This window comes from Tauraco erythrolophus, chromosome 22 (genome assembly GCF_009769465.1).
Source record: "Tauraco erythrolophus isolate bTauEry1 chromosome 22, bTauEry1.pri, whole genome shotgun sequence".
Lineage (NCBI taxonomy): Eukaryota > Metazoa > Chordata > Aves > Musophagiformes > Musophagidae > Tauraco > Tauraco erythrolophus.
The window spans coordinates 10,474,237-10,491,470 of record NC_141486.1 but is presented as its reverse complement, the minus strand read 5'-3'; the positions used below and the strand labels follow the sequence as shown (position 1 = coordinate 10,491,470).

The window sequence follows — 17,234 nt, the reverse complement described above, 5'->3', positions numbered from 1 at the left end:
TGCCAGCTGCAGACTGCACTGCCCGGTGCATGCTCCCGGTTTAGGGGTGCTGCTGTTAACCCAGCCAGCGGGCACCCGCTGCACTGCCCGCCCCGGGCAGCCCCTCGGCACGGCACTGCTGCGAGGACGGGCCCACGCAGCTGCGCTCCGCGTTTTCAGGTTCCTCTCCCACCTTCTGACATGGGCTGTGACGCTCCGTGGACGAGCTGGGCAAACACTACCATCACGTTCAGCTTCTGCTCTGTGTTGGCTTCGTGCTTTTGCTTTTTCTACCCTGTGCTTTATAAATAACATTAACCAACATCTCTGGCTGGATAAATTCTCCTCTTTGGCTTGATCCACACAATTGGACAAAGCCCTTTTACTTCATGGTATTTGCCCAGAAACAGGAGAATCCTTTGAGCAATTTAAGGCTTGAATGATCAGGACAGGTTGTACAGTTACTGGAAAGTAAACCCTTGGAAACGGCTGTACCGGCTGCACACAGCCCGTGAGGACTGTTCACTACCGCAGCCTGGAGACCATAAAAGTTTAATTGTGGAACAGCGGACGGAATTCAGTTAGCTGGCTTTATGTGACAAACGGGCCCGTAATTCATTACCCAACCTTCCAGTAACGAGCTTCCACATGCTGAAATTCTGCTTACACTGAAACTTTCCAGATGTCCAAATTATGTCATAATTATAACAATTTTCAGTTATTGTAAACCTCCTTCCTCTCTCTACTCTCTCCGGCAGATGAGCGTGCACACTCTGGCGCTCTATTTAAAGCAAGATCATGAGCTGTCAGGATACCTTGGCCAATCCCAAACACTCGTCAGCCCAATTAATCCCCAGGAACCGCTGAGCACAAAGGATCGAGGGGGAACCACTCAGAGCAGCAGCTCCGCTGCTCCAGCCTTCCTCGGAAAGGCAGGACTGGAGGAACAAGCTTCCCGTGCATGCCTGACTTTCCTTAGGTCACTTTTCAAGCCTGTTTTTAGAATGACCTTTTAGTGCTGCTTTGGGTATTTTTAGGAAGACATTAATTCAAACAATTATAATCCACCGGTGACTAAAAGCAGTGAATCGCTCCTGGGAAAGCAGGCAAACGCCATTCCTGAGTCAGAGTTATTAATTGGCCCAGGATAAGGTACAGGATACCTGTAAAGAAATCTGCCCTTTGCTTATTTGTGGTAGATAAAGGAAGTCTGAGTGAGCCTCTCACTGCTGCTTCTCTCCCCCAGCAGTATCAGGAAAAGCAATTCCCTTCCTGGGCTTGCAGGAGGCCACGCTCAGTATCCTGGGAGATTACCCAGAATGAGTTTTCAGATCTCAGTACAACCCCTGGGACAGGGGGGGAAATGAGAAGTCTTTATTATCAAAGACTTCCTTCCTCCAGTGTCATCCTTTGCTGATGTTTTGCAACAACAGCATTGCTACTAAATACATTAATAAAAACTAAGCCCAGACTTTTAAGCAGGAAGACTGCAAATCCAGCAGTAAGACTAAAAGGATCATTCTCTCATATGATCAGGACAAGAGTCTCTGGGTATGTCATCAAGAAGCAGAAAGAAAGTATTTTTATTTCTCCAACAGAGTCCTAAGCCCATTTTTTCCCCCTTTCAGGTCACCTTTGCAGGCAGCATCCGTAACAGACCCACGGACTCCCAGTCCCCAGGGCCATGAGCACAGCTATGCCTGATAGCCACTGCAACGAGATATCACGACCTTACTCCAATTAATTTTCCATATCCAGGCCTGTCCCAACTAGCTGCAAGAACCTTTACCCCGAGAACAACCAACTAGGAAATGCCTCAAACTGCATACCAGGCCTTGGGCCAAGGAGGCAATGGGCTCCTCGTTCCCATCTCTGCAAGCACCCTGGGGCTGGGAGAGAGGGGTTAACCCGGAGGAAAGCGGGATGTTGAGCCAAACAGCAACCCAGGAGTAAGAGCAGTATCCTCTCTGGCTCCTGCACTCTGCAGCAAGAGCACACCTGCCTAACCAAAAGCTCCCCGCGCTGGTGCGGCTTCCTGGCAGGCAGGAGCAGTGCCCCAGACCCTGCCTGCTCCAGGGCAGCTCAAAACCTCACCTGATGCTCTGGGCAGGCAGAGCCCGTCAGCCTGAGCCAGACTGCATCATCACATGGGTAAGGGACCCAGGATGTGCATTTCTGCCCTTTGTTCCAGACTTTTGTACGCAGTTGGCATCGAGTCCCTCTGAACTGTCACACTGGCAAAGGCATTTTGTGTTCCTTGACTCCGCTGCCCTGTGTCCCGTGTCTGTGCTCCAGAAACCCTTCATCACCCGCTGAAAACACGTGTGACGGGGAATCGGTGAGGCTGTTGCACCCCCAAAGCAGATACTGCAAACTCTGGCTGAGCGGGAGCTGCTGTCTCAGCCCTTGGCCATCCTCACCCTTGCTCCTGCACCACTGGGACGCCCTCACGTGCCACAGGACGCGGGCACGGCCCCCAGCTCTGCCTCCAAAGCTCTCCAATGAGTTGCCCATCAGCGCAGCTTAAGGGACTGGTACCAACAGCCTGGAGATGGGTGGCTGCCACCCTTGTCCCCTGCAGCTGTGCCACCTCGGCGCTGGCTGAGGGCACAGGGAGGGGAGCGATGCTTGTGGGATACCCACCAGTAGGAGTTGATGATTTTGCAGAAGGCCAGCTCGCAGCACATCTTCAGGTTGCTCTGATGTTCAGGAAGGTCTGAAGACGAACACTTACTGGGATCCACCTCACAATTTTCATCCGATTCGTACAGTGCCTTGATAAATTCCCCTGTAAAACAGACAGTCGGTGATGGGTTTTGGGGACATGAGAGATGCAGCCTTCGAGCAATTCTTTTGGTAAGCCCCTGTGCCCGAGCAGCTCACCTCCACCTCATGACACTGCCCGGGCAGAAGCCATGGTGGCTCCCAGGGTGGGCTGTGCCCCAGCCAGCTCTCAGGATCTCCGAGTGGACCCAGGAGCAGCCGGTGCTGCCACGGGGGCTCACAAAACAATACAGCACATGTTGGAGAAAGGCACCTGGACTCCCAACAAGCACGTTTCATCCCTCTTCCCCATCTGGCAGCTCTGCCTCGGTGGCTATGGGCTATTGCGTCAGAACTCTGCTGCCAAAGCACCCGCTTCCTCGGCCTGCCCCGACTCCCATTACACCAGCTCCAGAGACGCTCCCTCGGGCTACTCCGGTAGGAAGTATGCTGGCAAGTTCTGTAATTATTTGTAGGATGGCTGCTACTGCAGACTGTGTCCTGGCGCTGACGAGCCAGTGTGATTCACAGGAGAAATAGGTAATTAAAGGAAAGAAACAATTTACTTGGTTTATTTTGAGCTGAACATCACACAATATTAAATTAAAGTATTTCTCTCGGTTTCCCTGCACTCCTGTTTGCTGCCTGGCTGCTCCTCACCCGTGTGGAGACTCACACGGTGGGCTGAACCCCCAGCCCCTCGCTCTCGTGCCTCCTTTCACCCCGGGGCACCTGGGCACAGACCCTGCTGCCTGAGCTGAGGATGCTTCCCACCGCCTCGACACATGTCCAGATGGGAGGGGGGCAGCCGTCTATCCCAGTTGGCACCCAGCCGTGGCTGGGGGGATTGGGGGATGAGATAATGGGTATTAAGAGGCAGCTGGGGACCTCTGCGAGAAAGGTTCACTTTGGTTTTCTTCTAATTCCAGCTGGTTTGCTCATCTCCTCATTCCTGACCATCTTGGATTTTCCCATCCTCTTGTTTTTTGCCTGCTCTAGTCCGCATTCCTCCCCTACTGCCAAAACAGATTTTAATTACGTACTGGAGAGCCTCTCCAATGTATTTTCGGCCCTGCCAGGGAGCGCTGGAGCCTCTCTGCTCGCCCGCAGGTGATGCCCGCTGTTATTATCCGGCCCCATTTCTCGCTTGTGCTTCATGGTTTAACGGAGAGCGCCACGCCGGCCTGTGTCACCTCGTGACACGCAGATGAATCATTTCACTGATAAAAGGTCTGCACAGAACCAGGGCCCCAACAGCGAGTGAGCAGCGCGGGCTCCTCCTGTGCTAGATGGAGCGGGCTCGGCAGCGCCTGCACTGAGCCCTGAAAGGGGAATATTTCAGCATTCTCTGCGTTCATTAATCTCCTGGCTTTTTAGAAGTTTTATGAGGTAATCTACTTACAGACTTGCCTTCAACCAGAAAGCATTACAAGGCAGAAATCAGTAATATTCCTCTTCCTATTCTTGTGGGCTATCTGTTGGTTTGACCGAATTTGCTCAAGGATCTCCCCTTCCTCGACGTTGTCATTATTATTATTATCTTAATAAAGTATTTATGCTTCTTTGCTCCTTGCTAAAATTACACAAATCCACTAGTTAGGAACCCAACATACTGGAAAATGAACACCTCAATAGAAACTCTGCTCATCCCACTGCTCGGATGCGGATCCAATCTCGCTGCCTTCGGCTGAGGCTCAGCCCAACGCTCCAAAGCCATCCTCCCCCCGGCCTCGCGCTGCGCCGGCTGCACTCACCACCGCAGCCCTTCCTTCCTGACCTGCCCAGAAGCACAAGTTCTAATTATTTTCATTTGCATCAAGAGAAATATTTTTGGAGCCATAAGCATAGCCAGCACTTAAAAAAAAAACAAACACCAACCCAGCAGGAGGGTTCCCAGCACACTCTGGGAGGCAGCTCTCATCACCGGGACTTGGGAGATCTCATCTGACTCACCAGTGCTGCGAGGGGCCGGGGGAGCGTCTCTGGCGGGGGTGTGCAATCAGGGGAAGGATTCAATCAGCCGCCGTGACACTGCCAGCGCTGAGACACAAGGCTTGGCAGGCAGCAGAATGCCTTCACGTATCAATCTGTTATCTCTGAAAGCGGACTAAAGCGCTAACTCAGCGGTGACCTTCACCTGGGAGCAGAGAGCTGCCCGCCGCGGCCGTGGCTGTGCCCTGGGCTCGGATCCCGCTGCCGGAGAAACCCTCCGGCAGGTAAACGCCGGTGCCTCCTCCGGCCATCAGGGCTCAGCCGCTGGTCTCCACCACACAGAGCACCCTGCAGCCTAGAGAAGGACCCTTCTGGGCGAGCCCTGCCAACGCTCTGTACGTACCTAAGGCATCTTGCAAGTATTTCTGCCCCACCAGCTTCAGGTATTCTTCGATTGCTTTGGTGGCCAGTGTATTCTCCCTGAAAATGAGATGCTCATTCTCACCACAGCGATCAACTTCAGACATCATCAGGTCAGTCAAGAAATCCTGGAAAGCAAAGCCCACGGTGGGTCACCACGCACTGGCACACGCTTTGTTCAGCAGAGCAGGCAGCCTCCCCTTCTGCGGAGAGGTCTCGCCTTCGTCAGACACACGAGGGAGCAGAGGTGCTGCCGGCGATCCCGGGTGCGCACGCTGTGTTACCACCAGCCCGACTTCTCTCCAGCCTCGTGGAGACAAGAGGAGAGATGAAGCACCCCAAAAAATGATTCATTCCAGGCCTGCACCACATTCACCCCTCCATCAGCACTGGTTTTTGGTTGGGTCTCATGAGCAGCCTCACATTTTGTGGGTGAAATGTTTTCCCCACTGCTCGGTTGGCTGCAGTTGGTGTTTCCCTCACTGGGACAAACTGAGATGTCGGGAGCTGTGCCCCACAGTTAACGGTGCAGAATCAAGCCTGTAATACGCATCAAGATGCTCAAATGTCCCACTTCTTTGGCATTCATGGACACAAACAGCACTGCTGCAGCACACATCTTGGGCACGTTTTCGGTCTGATGTGCACACAACCAAATACCGTGCCATTTTATAACCCTCTGTGCTGCAGAGCAATGGAGGGGGTGGGCAGGAGCCGACCGCGCGCTGACAGCTGCCCCGTGCATCAGTCTGGGCTACTGAATTGCAAATTCTAAGAGAAAAACAGCACTTTGGACCGAGCTTGATGTCTGCTTCAGCAACAGCACAGACTGCTCAGAGAGGGTCACGTAGCTCCCGTGCATTCTGCTGAGAATCCACTACGTGGTGTAACATTTAGTGTGCCGTGAATGCAGGGGAGACGCCACGCAGTTTTTAATGCTAATACATGTTCAACTTCTGCTCTCTGCCCTGCTAAAGGGAAAAGCAGCTCTGGGCCCCTGCCCAGCTCCGGGTGCTGAAAGGTTCGACCTCATCCCACCCAGCGCTGCTCACCTGGACCCCGCACAGCAAAGGGACACAGGCTGCTGGCACCGTGCAAAGCACGTGCATTAGTCCTCTAACTGTTTCCCCATGCAGGAGGCAGAGCAATGCAATTCATTTCTACGACCAAGGGCACCGTTTTTAAACTGCCTTCCTCTAAACCAAAATAATCTGCTCAGTAATAACCTTTCACTAAGAAAGTCTCCTTCATTTGTCACGACCGTACCAGATGTCACCTGTTCCTGGCAAGGGCAGCAGGAGCACCCCAGATCCTGTCCTCACCATCCCCATGCAAAGTGTTGCGGCCATGACCCAGCCTGCTCCTACCCACACCGGGGAGAGGGGACGCTCAGGTCCCTTTCCCTGTCACCAGCTGTCCGGGAGATCTGGAAGAGAGGCACTTAGCACCGTTTCATTTTCCAGATGGACGCCTCTGCACTGAAAGTTTAATCAAGGTTCAACAAACAGCTCCACCTGAACCCAACGGACCCATTTAATCCACAGGCCCGTCGTTACTGTGCTCCTGTCCTAGATGAAGGAAAACACAGGCGGAGGCAGGTACGTCCCCACCTGAGAAGAGGGCAGGAGGGAGGACGGCTGCCATTTCTGCAGCACCCAACGCCCCTATCTCTCCCACCTTCCCACAAGGCTGTGACCGGGACCAACACACCACTGTGACCTTCCCAGAAGAGCCTTCGAAAAAGCCAGAGAAGCTTTGGGGAAAAAAAAGTCACTTCCATTATTTCTTTAGCCAGAAGATCCCTTTCCTCAGATCCCACTACGTCTGCAATGCTCCGGCAGCTGCAGAGGCAAAAATCCCTCCTGCAAGCAAAGCACGCGCCTCCTCCCACTATTTTCTCTCATTTTGCCCCTTTTATCAGCCAAGCTGGAATGAAACTTTAAACCGCTGCTCAAATCCCGTTAGCTGCTATCTGGGTAACTCTATCACCTTTATCTTCCTGGGTCTCTCCCGGGGTACGTTTCAATTCCAAGCCACAGCTCAGGCTGACACAAGGTGCTGATTCTTAATTAGCAGCCGCTGACCTTGGCTTTGCTTGATTCTCTTTCCTGTCACTTTCCCAACATACTAATTATCTCAGGAACACTGAGCTTTATACCTTCTCTTAGTCAAGTGTTTGCTTTTCTCCCCTCTTGTCGGCCGAGGACTGGCAGTCGCGGGCTGCGGGGCCGCGCTGCGATGCACAGCCCAACCGCGCGCCAGGGCTGCCGAGCGGTGGAAACTCAGGGGCCAGGTTACAGCCAGCGAGAATGTGAATTTTGATCATTTTAGCTGATCTACAGAATGCACCACAACTTAAAACAAGGCAAAATTCCAGTGTGGGACTCAACGCAAAGCCAGAAAAGAGCCCCCTGAAACCTCTGCTGTGGTTGTCATCCCCTATGGAGAACCTGCACTAGACTGCTGAGAAAATGACCCCTTGTCTCCAAAGTGGAAAGGAAAGCTGCTGAGATCCCAAAGAGCTCCACTATGGCGCAGCACCCAAAGATGGGGTGTGAAGTAGCAGAATCCAGCCTTATTCCTGACCAGAGGATGGAGGCGAGAGCCAGGATACCCAAGAGCATCCCCCAGCCCAGGGCTCCTCCCCATCCCCAGCAGGTCCAGCCTCCCCAGGCTGCTGGAGGCATCTTGCCAGGCTGTACAAACTGGCCCTGAGATGCATCAGGGATCGACATACCCAGAGCCAGCAGCCTGAAGCGAGTTCCTCTGCAGAGACGGCTCTCGGCAGCCCACGGATCTCTGCTCGCCACGGGAACGGAGCCTCGTCCGTGGGTCAGTTCCCATGACATCCTGCAGTTTCTGTCCCAGGGCCATCTTCCAGCTCTTACCTTCCCTCCACACAAGAAAGCCACATCGGCTCTGGATCACACGTCTGGTATCTCTGCCTTAAGTACGCCAGGAGCCAGCACTCGGAAGACGCAAATGGAATGCAAATACTTGTCCAATCCCTCCGGGGGCCTCACTCACCCACATACAAGGCTCTGAATAAAATGCAATAACTAAAGCCAATAAAACTCCCTGTTTCTGAGCAGCAGAGATTAGCAGGGGGTTGTTTTCAGCTAGGGCCCCTGGCAATGGAAGAAAATAAGATGCTTTATTTCATTACATCGGAGTCGAGAGGGGAAGGAAAAGGTCCTCAGTAAAAATTAAGGGCTGTGGCAGCGTTCTTCAGGCTCGCTCCCGTCTCTATTTTCAGGATATTTGCTTCAGACTGGACACAGCTGAACCTGTGCAACTTCAGTCACTGCATGTATGCTGATAAAGAAGAGCAATTTATAAATAAACAGATTCTGAGCATGACAGCGCGAGGCTGCGCTGCTTTCCAGTACTTCTCAAACCAACCAAGCATGAGCCCACGGCAGCACGTGCCGTTCTAAGGCAGCTCCTCCGCTCCTCCAGAAATGCACGCGGGAGTTTCGCTGCCGGAGCAGCAGCGGGACTGCTGCACGCTGCCACGGAGGATCCCCCAAAGCTTTGCCTGGGGAAGCTGGGAGGAGAATATCGAAATAGGGGTGATGCCCTGGGGATGAGCACACCGCGGCCCCGTGCCACTCCGCGGAGGTCCCCGCCAGCGGCCATCTGAAGCTGCTGCCCCGCGTCAGCCACCATCCGTATCGGCACCAGCCCAGGGCCCCGCTGCCCTGGGGGTGGCCTGAATGGGAACAGGCTCATTGAGAAGTGAAGTCCATCAAGAGAAAAACCAACAACTGCTCAAGACAACAATCCTTCATTGCCCATGTCAATAGGGCCAAGGAAGCGGACTAATTGCATTGCTCAAACACAAAAAATGGGAAGAAAAAGCTAAAAGCTTCTTCACAGGGGAGGAAGTCAGAGCAGAGAAGACAGCTAATTCAGCCAGACGTCCATCAACAGTGGACAGCCCTGCCTGCCCACAGCACCACAGCCCTTGTCCCCGCCGTGCTGGGGGGGCCAAGCACCCGGCAGTGCTTGAAACTGGCAGTGCTGCACTTGTCTGTGCCAAGAAAGCCCATCGCACCCCGGCGAGGGGTCGTTCAAGGTGCCAGTCCCTGTGTCTGGAGGCTGTCACTGGGCACCACCTGCCCCCCCCAGCTCCTGAGCCCAGGAGGCAGAAAGATGGAGCCAGCCAGTGCCTGGCATGGCAGTGGTGAGAGCAGGAGCGTGTCCCAGGCAAAGGGAGCCTTTCTAGACACATAACCAACAAGCAAAGGAAGTTTTGCAGGACTCATCCTGTCCACATCCAGGAAGGATTCTGCACCTCACCTACCCAGAGAAGGTCCTCCAGCCCCAGCCCCGCCAGGATGTGTCCACAGTTGGAGCACATGGGGTGTCACGGAGCTGATGAGACCCGTGGCCCCACAGACACCGCCTGGGACATGCACCCCTCTGGGCTGGAGCTGATTGTTCCCAACATCGTAACTGACTGATGGGCAGATTGACTTTGAAATAATAAGGTTCTCCACATCACAAGCCTGATTAATAGGATTGACTTAACCTTAAGAGGATTGAATTGATAAAGGTAATAAGATTACTGCTTATTTCAAAGACTAGCCCAGAGTCCAGCTGGGCTTTTATGCAAAGGTGAAAAACACCAGGGGCTGGTAGGGCTGCAGGTTGCAGGTGGAGGAGTGTCAGGACACACCGACGGTCAGTGCTGCAGCGGCAGAGAAACGCGGCACTCGACGGTGCTGGGCTGCGCAAGGAGAGCGGCGCACGGGCAGCGACTGGGTCCTGGGCAGATGGTGCAAACCAAGGACCCCAACAGCCAGTCCCCAGCTCTTCACCACCACGCAGTGCCTCCAAGGAGCTGCAATGGATGCTTCTCTGCTGGGAAACACGGTGGGGCTCATCCTCAAAGCTTCTGGCATTTTTTCTTCTCTTTGGGAAAAGGAGGTGAAACGGCAATGCGAGGGTTAACACACAGATATCTGTGTCCATCACCTTGCTCATCACCTAAGAAAACCTGAGGGATGTAGCACTAAGGTCCCCGGAGGGCAGAGGGGCCCCATCCCACACAGGTGGCTCAGAAGCCACCTGCCACCCTGACAGCCCCAACGCTGATGGCTATGGCTGCCGCCCACCGGCTTCTCCGTCCCTTCAACCAGCCTCACCGTTGTGTTCAGGGAGAACGGGAAAAACGGTGGAGGTGCTCATAAAAGTGATTAAAAGCCTTATTAGCTCAACTATGGCTGCTATAAAATATTATCAGAGAGAGAAACTCTTTGTGGGGGAAATGATATGGCTTCTGCCAGTCTCGTCTATGGCCGAACGTGTGCAGCATCCCGCTTCCCTGTGCCCGCAGCCCTTCCAGCGCGGAGAAGGGAGCGGTGCTCCCGAAGGGACCGGCCGAGCCCCAGTGCCACCAGCCCCCGAGCCCAGCCGTGCCACTCGTCTCCCGGTCCCCTCCCCGAGCAGAGCAGTCACGTTCAGGCAGCCCCACACGGTATTTGCAGGTCCTGCCCTTAACCTGGCGCTGCCAGCGAAGCTCCGACCTCGTGCCACCGGGAACGTGGGGAGTTTGCAGCAGGCTCGCACGGGGGGAGTGAATACATCTGCTTAGCTGAAGCAAATCCTTGCAGCATAAACAAATAAGGACACATGTTTATTCTTCACTCCATTCACAACACAATAAATATTTATTTCAAGTGAGCAGCTGGTTAGTTACAGCTTTGTCTGATGCTGGGTTTGATCTACCAACCGTTTGGACATGAGAGTTTTTTTTAATATATTTATGGTCATGAACTGAGCTCCAAAAGCTGTAAGAGAACCCTGAAACAAAGCATGGGAAATATTCTGGAAGCATCCAAAGTCACAACCGGTCTCGCTCTGGGAAGGACACAGCCTGCCTGTCCACAACCACGTCCCACCAGCCACACCACGCCGCGCTCGCGGCAGGGATGAGCACTCCCAGGAACGCCAAAAACACTTTTAATTAAGACTTTGTGTCTTTTGTCTATGGGCTGCAAATCACACGAAATAGTCAGGCATCTCTCCCCACCCTTACAGCTAACTTTTTATCAGTGCTCTCTCTGGGAAGAGGAACTACAAAACAAGCCAAGGACAGACGCCCAGAGCCACCTCTGTGTTCAGCCACAAAACGATGTCCATCTCACGGCAGTCCCTACTTACCATAAATAGAGACAGTCAACAACAGCTTGCACTGGGAGTGCTGCTTTAGTTCTGGATGTTTGTCAGACTTCCCAGTGGGCTGGGGCAGCTCCCTCAGCCTTTAACTTTATCAAAATGCTTTTCCTCCTCCTCTCCACCCATCTGCCTTGGCAGCTGGTCAGGGGTTTCCAGGCGTGCCCTGGAAGCTTTTCCCCTTTCCAGAGATCAAGCGTAGCTCGGACTTTGACTCCAGAGAGAACTTTCTGCTTTCATTCTCCTTTTAATCTATCATGACACAGCTACAAAGCCCAAGAAAAAGCAGATACTTAGGAGAAAATTCAGCTGCAGCCCTTGTCGCAGCTCTGCCTGCAGTGGTATGCACTGTGCCCCTCGGGCAGGAGGGACGCAGGCACTGCCTCTGGGTTTTGGCAGCTGCAGGTACCGGCAGGTGGCCGGGTGTCCATGGGGAAGGATCACAGGGGATGCTGGTGGCCTGGGCCGGCTGTCCTGGCACACGGCATCACCTGCGCAGCGCCACGTCACCCCTCTCCTGCGCGGGAACTCCTGCAGCGCAGCGCAGGGCGGGCACACGTACCCGTTGGCCGTGCCTCGTTAAGGGATTACACCATATTTACTGCAAATCGCTACAGGAAACAAGGCCTGAAACAGTGCAAAAGCAATTAGCTGCTAACGAGTCTTCACAGATAATCTACCGGACTCTCGTTTCTCACTCCAACTGTAATTGCTGCTTTAGCTTCAGCTACTGCAGCCAAGATCCACAAAAACCCCTTTATCAGCAAAATAAATTAGTGGTTGCTGATTGCCACGTCTGCGCTCTCCAGCTAGGAGAGGGCAGGGGGGAGCTCCGAGGAGGTTACTGGAAAGGCTCTTGGTAAGGCACGAGGATGGGCAACCCACCTCCAGCCCGGGCAACCTTCGGAGGGTCACAGGAGGACAGGGGAGGAGGAGGGTGCCACTGCCCCACGGCCCCTGCGCACCGGGGTGCGGGAGCGGGGTACTCACCGCTGCTGGACTGGCCCCTGGTCCTCACCCAGAGGTGTCCCAGCCCCACTTTGTGCAGCCTCAAGGCTCGTCCAGCTGCACGCCAGCTCCCGGCACCGTCCCTGCCCGCTGGGCTCCTGGCCCACGGGGATCTGCTGTCCCCCCCATTTCAAAACCCCCCTGTGCCCCACTTGAGGCCAGGGGCGTTTTACCCTCCTGCTCAGTGTCACCTCCGGACACGCAGCATCTGGTGCCGGGTGAGCCTGGCCTGAAGGAACCGTGTCCCCAGCACCAAACCAGGCTCAGTCCTGAGCCAGAGCCGCCCGCGGCGGGTGCCCTCCCCGGCGCACAGCCACGTACCGAGCTGCCTTACCTACAAACGGAAGGAAAATGAAGCAGTTTCTCCTGCAGACTGGCTAGGAAGGAACAGACTGTCGTTTCTGCGATGGAGTTCCCGGGAGGTGCTGGGAGCCGTGCCGAGGGGCAGCCAGGCGATGCCCGGGCAGAGCGAGAGCTGGCAGCACGGCAATCAGACTGCTTCAAGCACCTGGACTCATCCTGCCCGGCCCTTCTCCCTGGAGCAGGTCGAGAGGAGCTGTCCCGCAGAGGGCAGGGACCGCAACACATGGAATCATGGAATTGTTTAGGTTGGAAAAGACCTTTAAGATCATCAAGTCCAATCATAATCCTAACGCCAGTAGAGCATCCCCGTGGGCACCAGCCTGCGGGATCTCCTGCGGCTGCATCTCCTCGCTGGGTCGCGGTGCTCAGCCTGCGGGGAGCGTTCCTGCGCGGCAGCGGAGTGTATCCGTGTCATACAAACTGGGGCGAGGGGGTGTTTTCCTCTCCCATTCAGGTTTTTTTTAACCTTATTGCTGCTTTCCCCTTTCTCTGCTCGTCCAACTCCTCTACACAGGATGCACTGCCGCTTCCCGTGCTCCAGGAACTCCTGTTGCTCCGACGGCTCCCTAAACCCTGTGCTAATGCTGATGGCAGATGACAGGCAGGGAAAGCAGAAGCTCCATTTTAGAGGGAAATTCGTCAAGTCTGTTTACTGTTTGCTCTGTCCCCCGTGTAGAGCCTCTGGGATCCGGAGCACTGATGCAGACACATGTCTAGAAACACACTTGCTCTCTCTGGAGCCTCTCCAGCACCGACAAGAAGAAGGAAAAGGCAGGAGCTGCGACAACAGCTCTCAGCCATGCCCGCACATCATCCTTGGTGGCTGAGATCGGGGTGACACTTGAAGCCTTTTGCACCAGAACCATGTCAGCCACGGACAGGGCCTTTCACGGCAACATCATTCCAACGAAAGCCCCGGCACCAGCGCCAGCAGAGCCACAGCGAGGCGGGCACAGCCCCGGTGCGCCGGGAGGAGGTACCCGCAGAAGGCAGAGCTGTGCCCGGAAACCACGTGCTGACGGTGCTGAAGGCCCGAAGGAGCGAGGATGAGGACAACCCATGATGCTCTCCCTGTGTGACCACTGAGCATTATTTCACACATTGTGAACCACGGGCCACTTCTGTGCCCACTGAGGGTTAATGCAGCCAAGGGGACCGGTACTGCCACCCTTCCCGGTGCCCCTGGGCTCTGGCACCGCTGCCTGAGATCACGGAGGCTTTAATGGAGCTCTGTTCCCTGGCTCTGCAACAGCAGGCCCACGGCCCCGCAATCCTCTCGGTGAGCTTTGCCTGCCTTGAACTGGATCAGGAGGCCAAGCCACTGCTCTGTTGGCCAGATGGTAACCCATTCTAACCCACCAACCCTGCCACGGTGCCAGGCAGCAGCGGAAGAAGCTGAGTCTTGCGATTCCCCCCCGGGTGAGGAGCTCACGTCTCCTTGGCACTGCTGGAAAAGCTTTGGAAATCTTGCTCTTCCTCAGTTCCCCCTGCAGAGTTCAGGGAGATGTTAATGGAGGAAAATGCTGATGCTTCACCTCCAGCACTGCCGACACCAGCACTGCCCACCACAGCTGTGCTGTGCCAGTGGGGGACGAGGGATGCTCTGTAGCAGACGGCCACCGCGACTCCATGCCCCACGTGCCCAGGGACCCCAGTGCTCACCTGTGCTCTGCCATACGGGAGCTTCCAGCTCTGCTCACCCTGCCTGTACCCTCACAGATCCCAACCAGGAATAAATCCCACTCTCTGCCTCCTCCTGTTCTGTTTCTTCCCCAGACCTGGCGGGGGACTCCCAGCCATGAAGGACGTTCAAAGTGGTCCACAAAACCTGAACTCCCACCACTTGTCACTTGGCCGGCATCAACCCCCCAACAAGCCCTGCCCTGGGAGCACCCCAGGACCCCAGGGCCTTCCCGCACTGCTGCCCCGCTTCACACCTCCCTTCCAAAAGCATCAGGACAGACTCCAAAGACGGAGAGCCGATTCACCGACACGCGTGCCCACAGGTGGACTTGGCTCTGAAATTCTCCAGAGGCTGCTCAGTCCTGTTTGGCTCCTGCGATGCCGGGTGCTCGGCGCAGCAGGATGGTGACAGGGAGGGAGTGGAGCGGGGAACCCACCGGGTTTCCACAGGAATACCCAGCACACAGGGGCTGTTGAGGTTACATTTCATCCCTGAAAACTGCCCTCTTGCTTACTTTCACATTTGTGCCTGTTTACAAAGCAAGAGCCTGGCCCCTGGGCCTCCAGGAGGAGAGAAGGAGGACTTGGTTGGTATCTTGCGGTCCCACCAACCTCTCTGCTAATTAAGCAATTTGCACTGCACATGCTACCACCTAGTTTGTCATTAAATGCAAAACTAGAGTGTATTAATAATGGCCAGGCCTGAAGCCCAACTGATGCAGTGATTTCCCAAACCCAACCCAGGAGTCTGCTCCTGACGGTTTCCGGTGGGACGGTACAGATGACGAAGGGTCTTACCTTGGCCTTGCCCGTGCTCTGCAGGATGTGCACCAGTGCAGACGCCATCTCCTCCTTGTTCTTCACGCTCAGCGAGGGCTCCAGCACGGAGCACAGCACCATGTAGTTGTTAGTGATGTACTCAGCAAACTCTTTGTACATCTCCATGGGAAGAATGCTCATACTCTGGTAGCGCGACTTGATGCGGATCATGGGCCCCGGGGACTTGCCCTTACTGGGGTTGGGGCTGACCACTGGGTACCATTTCTCTACAAACTGCCGGCCCGTGACAGAGTTGACAGGGATGTTCACTTGTCCAATGAAATTGGTCTTGTCCTTCTTTTTCTTCTTGTCAGTCTCTTTGTATAAGTGCACCGTAATGTTTTTGAGCGATGGGAGGTTATTAAATTCAAAGTGCTCCCCCCAAAATACATTATCAGTTTTCAATTTACAGGTAGTTCGTGCATAAAGAACATCATCCAGGCATAATTCACACAAGTACTTTTTCTTAGCTGGCAGGTCCTTGGCTTCAATAATCCATAACTTTAACATATTCTCTACCCTTCTGCTGTTGTCCTGAAAAAAAGATGCAAAGAAAAAAAGGTCAACAAAAAACCCACAAAGCCAAGCACAACCAAACTGGAGATACGAGTTAATTATTTCGGATGTGCCAAATGAGCAGAGGCTTAATTACATTTTATTTTAAGGAAATACTGGCTCTCAGGAATTTGCATAATAACACTACTTATGTTAATTTCCCAAATATCACTGTGCTCTCCATGTCTGTTGGTGCCAATTAATATAAGGAACAAGGCAGATAAAACCCTTCCAAATCATAAATGTACCATTTCCCATTCGCTGCCAAGAGGGCCTCCGAAGAAACCGAAAGAACCTCACCGATCATTAATGGCTTTTGCAAAACAGAAGCTATGTTACAGGTATCTCACACCACCTCCCTTTTTAGCACAGCTGCTTTACAGCAGCACTGCAGTACGTTTTCTTTACTGTAACGGAGCAACAATAAAGGGATCTGAACACATGCCCAGGGATCACCTCATCCATGGCTGGAACGCAACCACCTCAGGCAGGGCAAGAAGCATTTACAAAACCTCACGATATTCTAGGGCAGAAGTCCAGAGCACCCAACTAAAACATCGAGAGGAATCGTGGGAGACAAGAGTGAGTTCCATGGGAGAATCGTTACAATTCAGAAATAGAAATTTGGCTTGGATAGCTTTTAAACAATAACGGAGCAAAGGATATTGTGGATCTTTAAGAGCTCCCCAGGGATGCTGACCTCATCCTGGAAGAACATCCAGGGGCAGCTGTTGCAGGAGTGACTCAAAAGGTAAATCACTGGCCGCTGAACGGCTGCTAGGGATTCTGCAGTAACTTGTTTTGGTTGGAAACCCCTCACTGAACCAGCAACCACGGCTTATTCTGCTCAGCCACGGAGTCTGGGCAGGAACATTTCTGCTGGAAGTCCACAATGGGGTACTGTAGGTTCAGGAAGTACACACAGGAACTATACAAGAACACTGAATTCCTGACAGAAATATCAAGTTAGATACTGGGAGTTATATTGTCTACAAACCCAAACAAAGATGGAAAGTTAGCCATCAGTTCATCTCATGTTTTGAGATGCGGGCACACTTCCAAATTTCCACTGAACACTGCATCTCAAAGCCATAGTGACGTGCCCAGCCCCAACTCACAGTCCTGGGACTTTTCTTATGGTGAGTGTGACTACACAAACCTTACACAGCTCTTTCAGATCATGACTACCAGGCTGCCGCACTCGGAAAGCACCGGAGTCACTGAACTCCACACGCAGGAACGCGCTGCTGGAGGTAGAAGCCCACCTCCCCACTCCGCTGCTCCTGTTCCGATATTGAAGGAAATCTTTTACACTGCCATTTGGCACTGCGCTCGACAAATTGTTGTTTGAGCAACCCGCCAGGTCTGGACCTAACTGGTATGTACAGTTATGTGTCACTGATGCCAGGCATGAATTCACAGGACCCCATCGTTTGTGTCTTCTCTGATCAGCAGAAAAAGCCTTGTTGATTGAGCTCATCAGTTGTGAAATCCTGCAGCTTATTAGTCCTGATCAATCTTTGTTGGCTAAC

The 17,234-nt window shown here is 53.7% G+C and overlaps 1 protein-coding gene across 2 annotated transcripts in view; it reads right to left on the bottom strand.

Annotated features, from left to right (window-relative positions):
* The window catches only part of DAB2IP (DAB2 interacting protein), a 135,712-nt gene that overhangs the window by 16,413 nt on the left and 102,065 nt on the right, over nucleotides 1–17,234 (bottom strand). For both annotated transcript variants that reach the window (XM_086625000.1, XM_086625001.1), the window contains exons 5-7: nucleotides 15,127–15,681; nucleotides 5,078–5,222; nucleotides 2,623–2,767 (exon numbers count right to left, since the gene is read on the bottom strand). In XM_086625000.1, coding sequence (XP_086481126.1) covers nucleotides 2,623–2,767; nucleotides 5,078–5,222; nucleotides 15,127–15,681 — 845 coding nt within the window. The remainder of the gene's footprint in view (nucleotides 1–2,622; nucleotides 2,768–5,077; nucleotides 5,223–15,126; nucleotides 15,682–17,234) is intronic.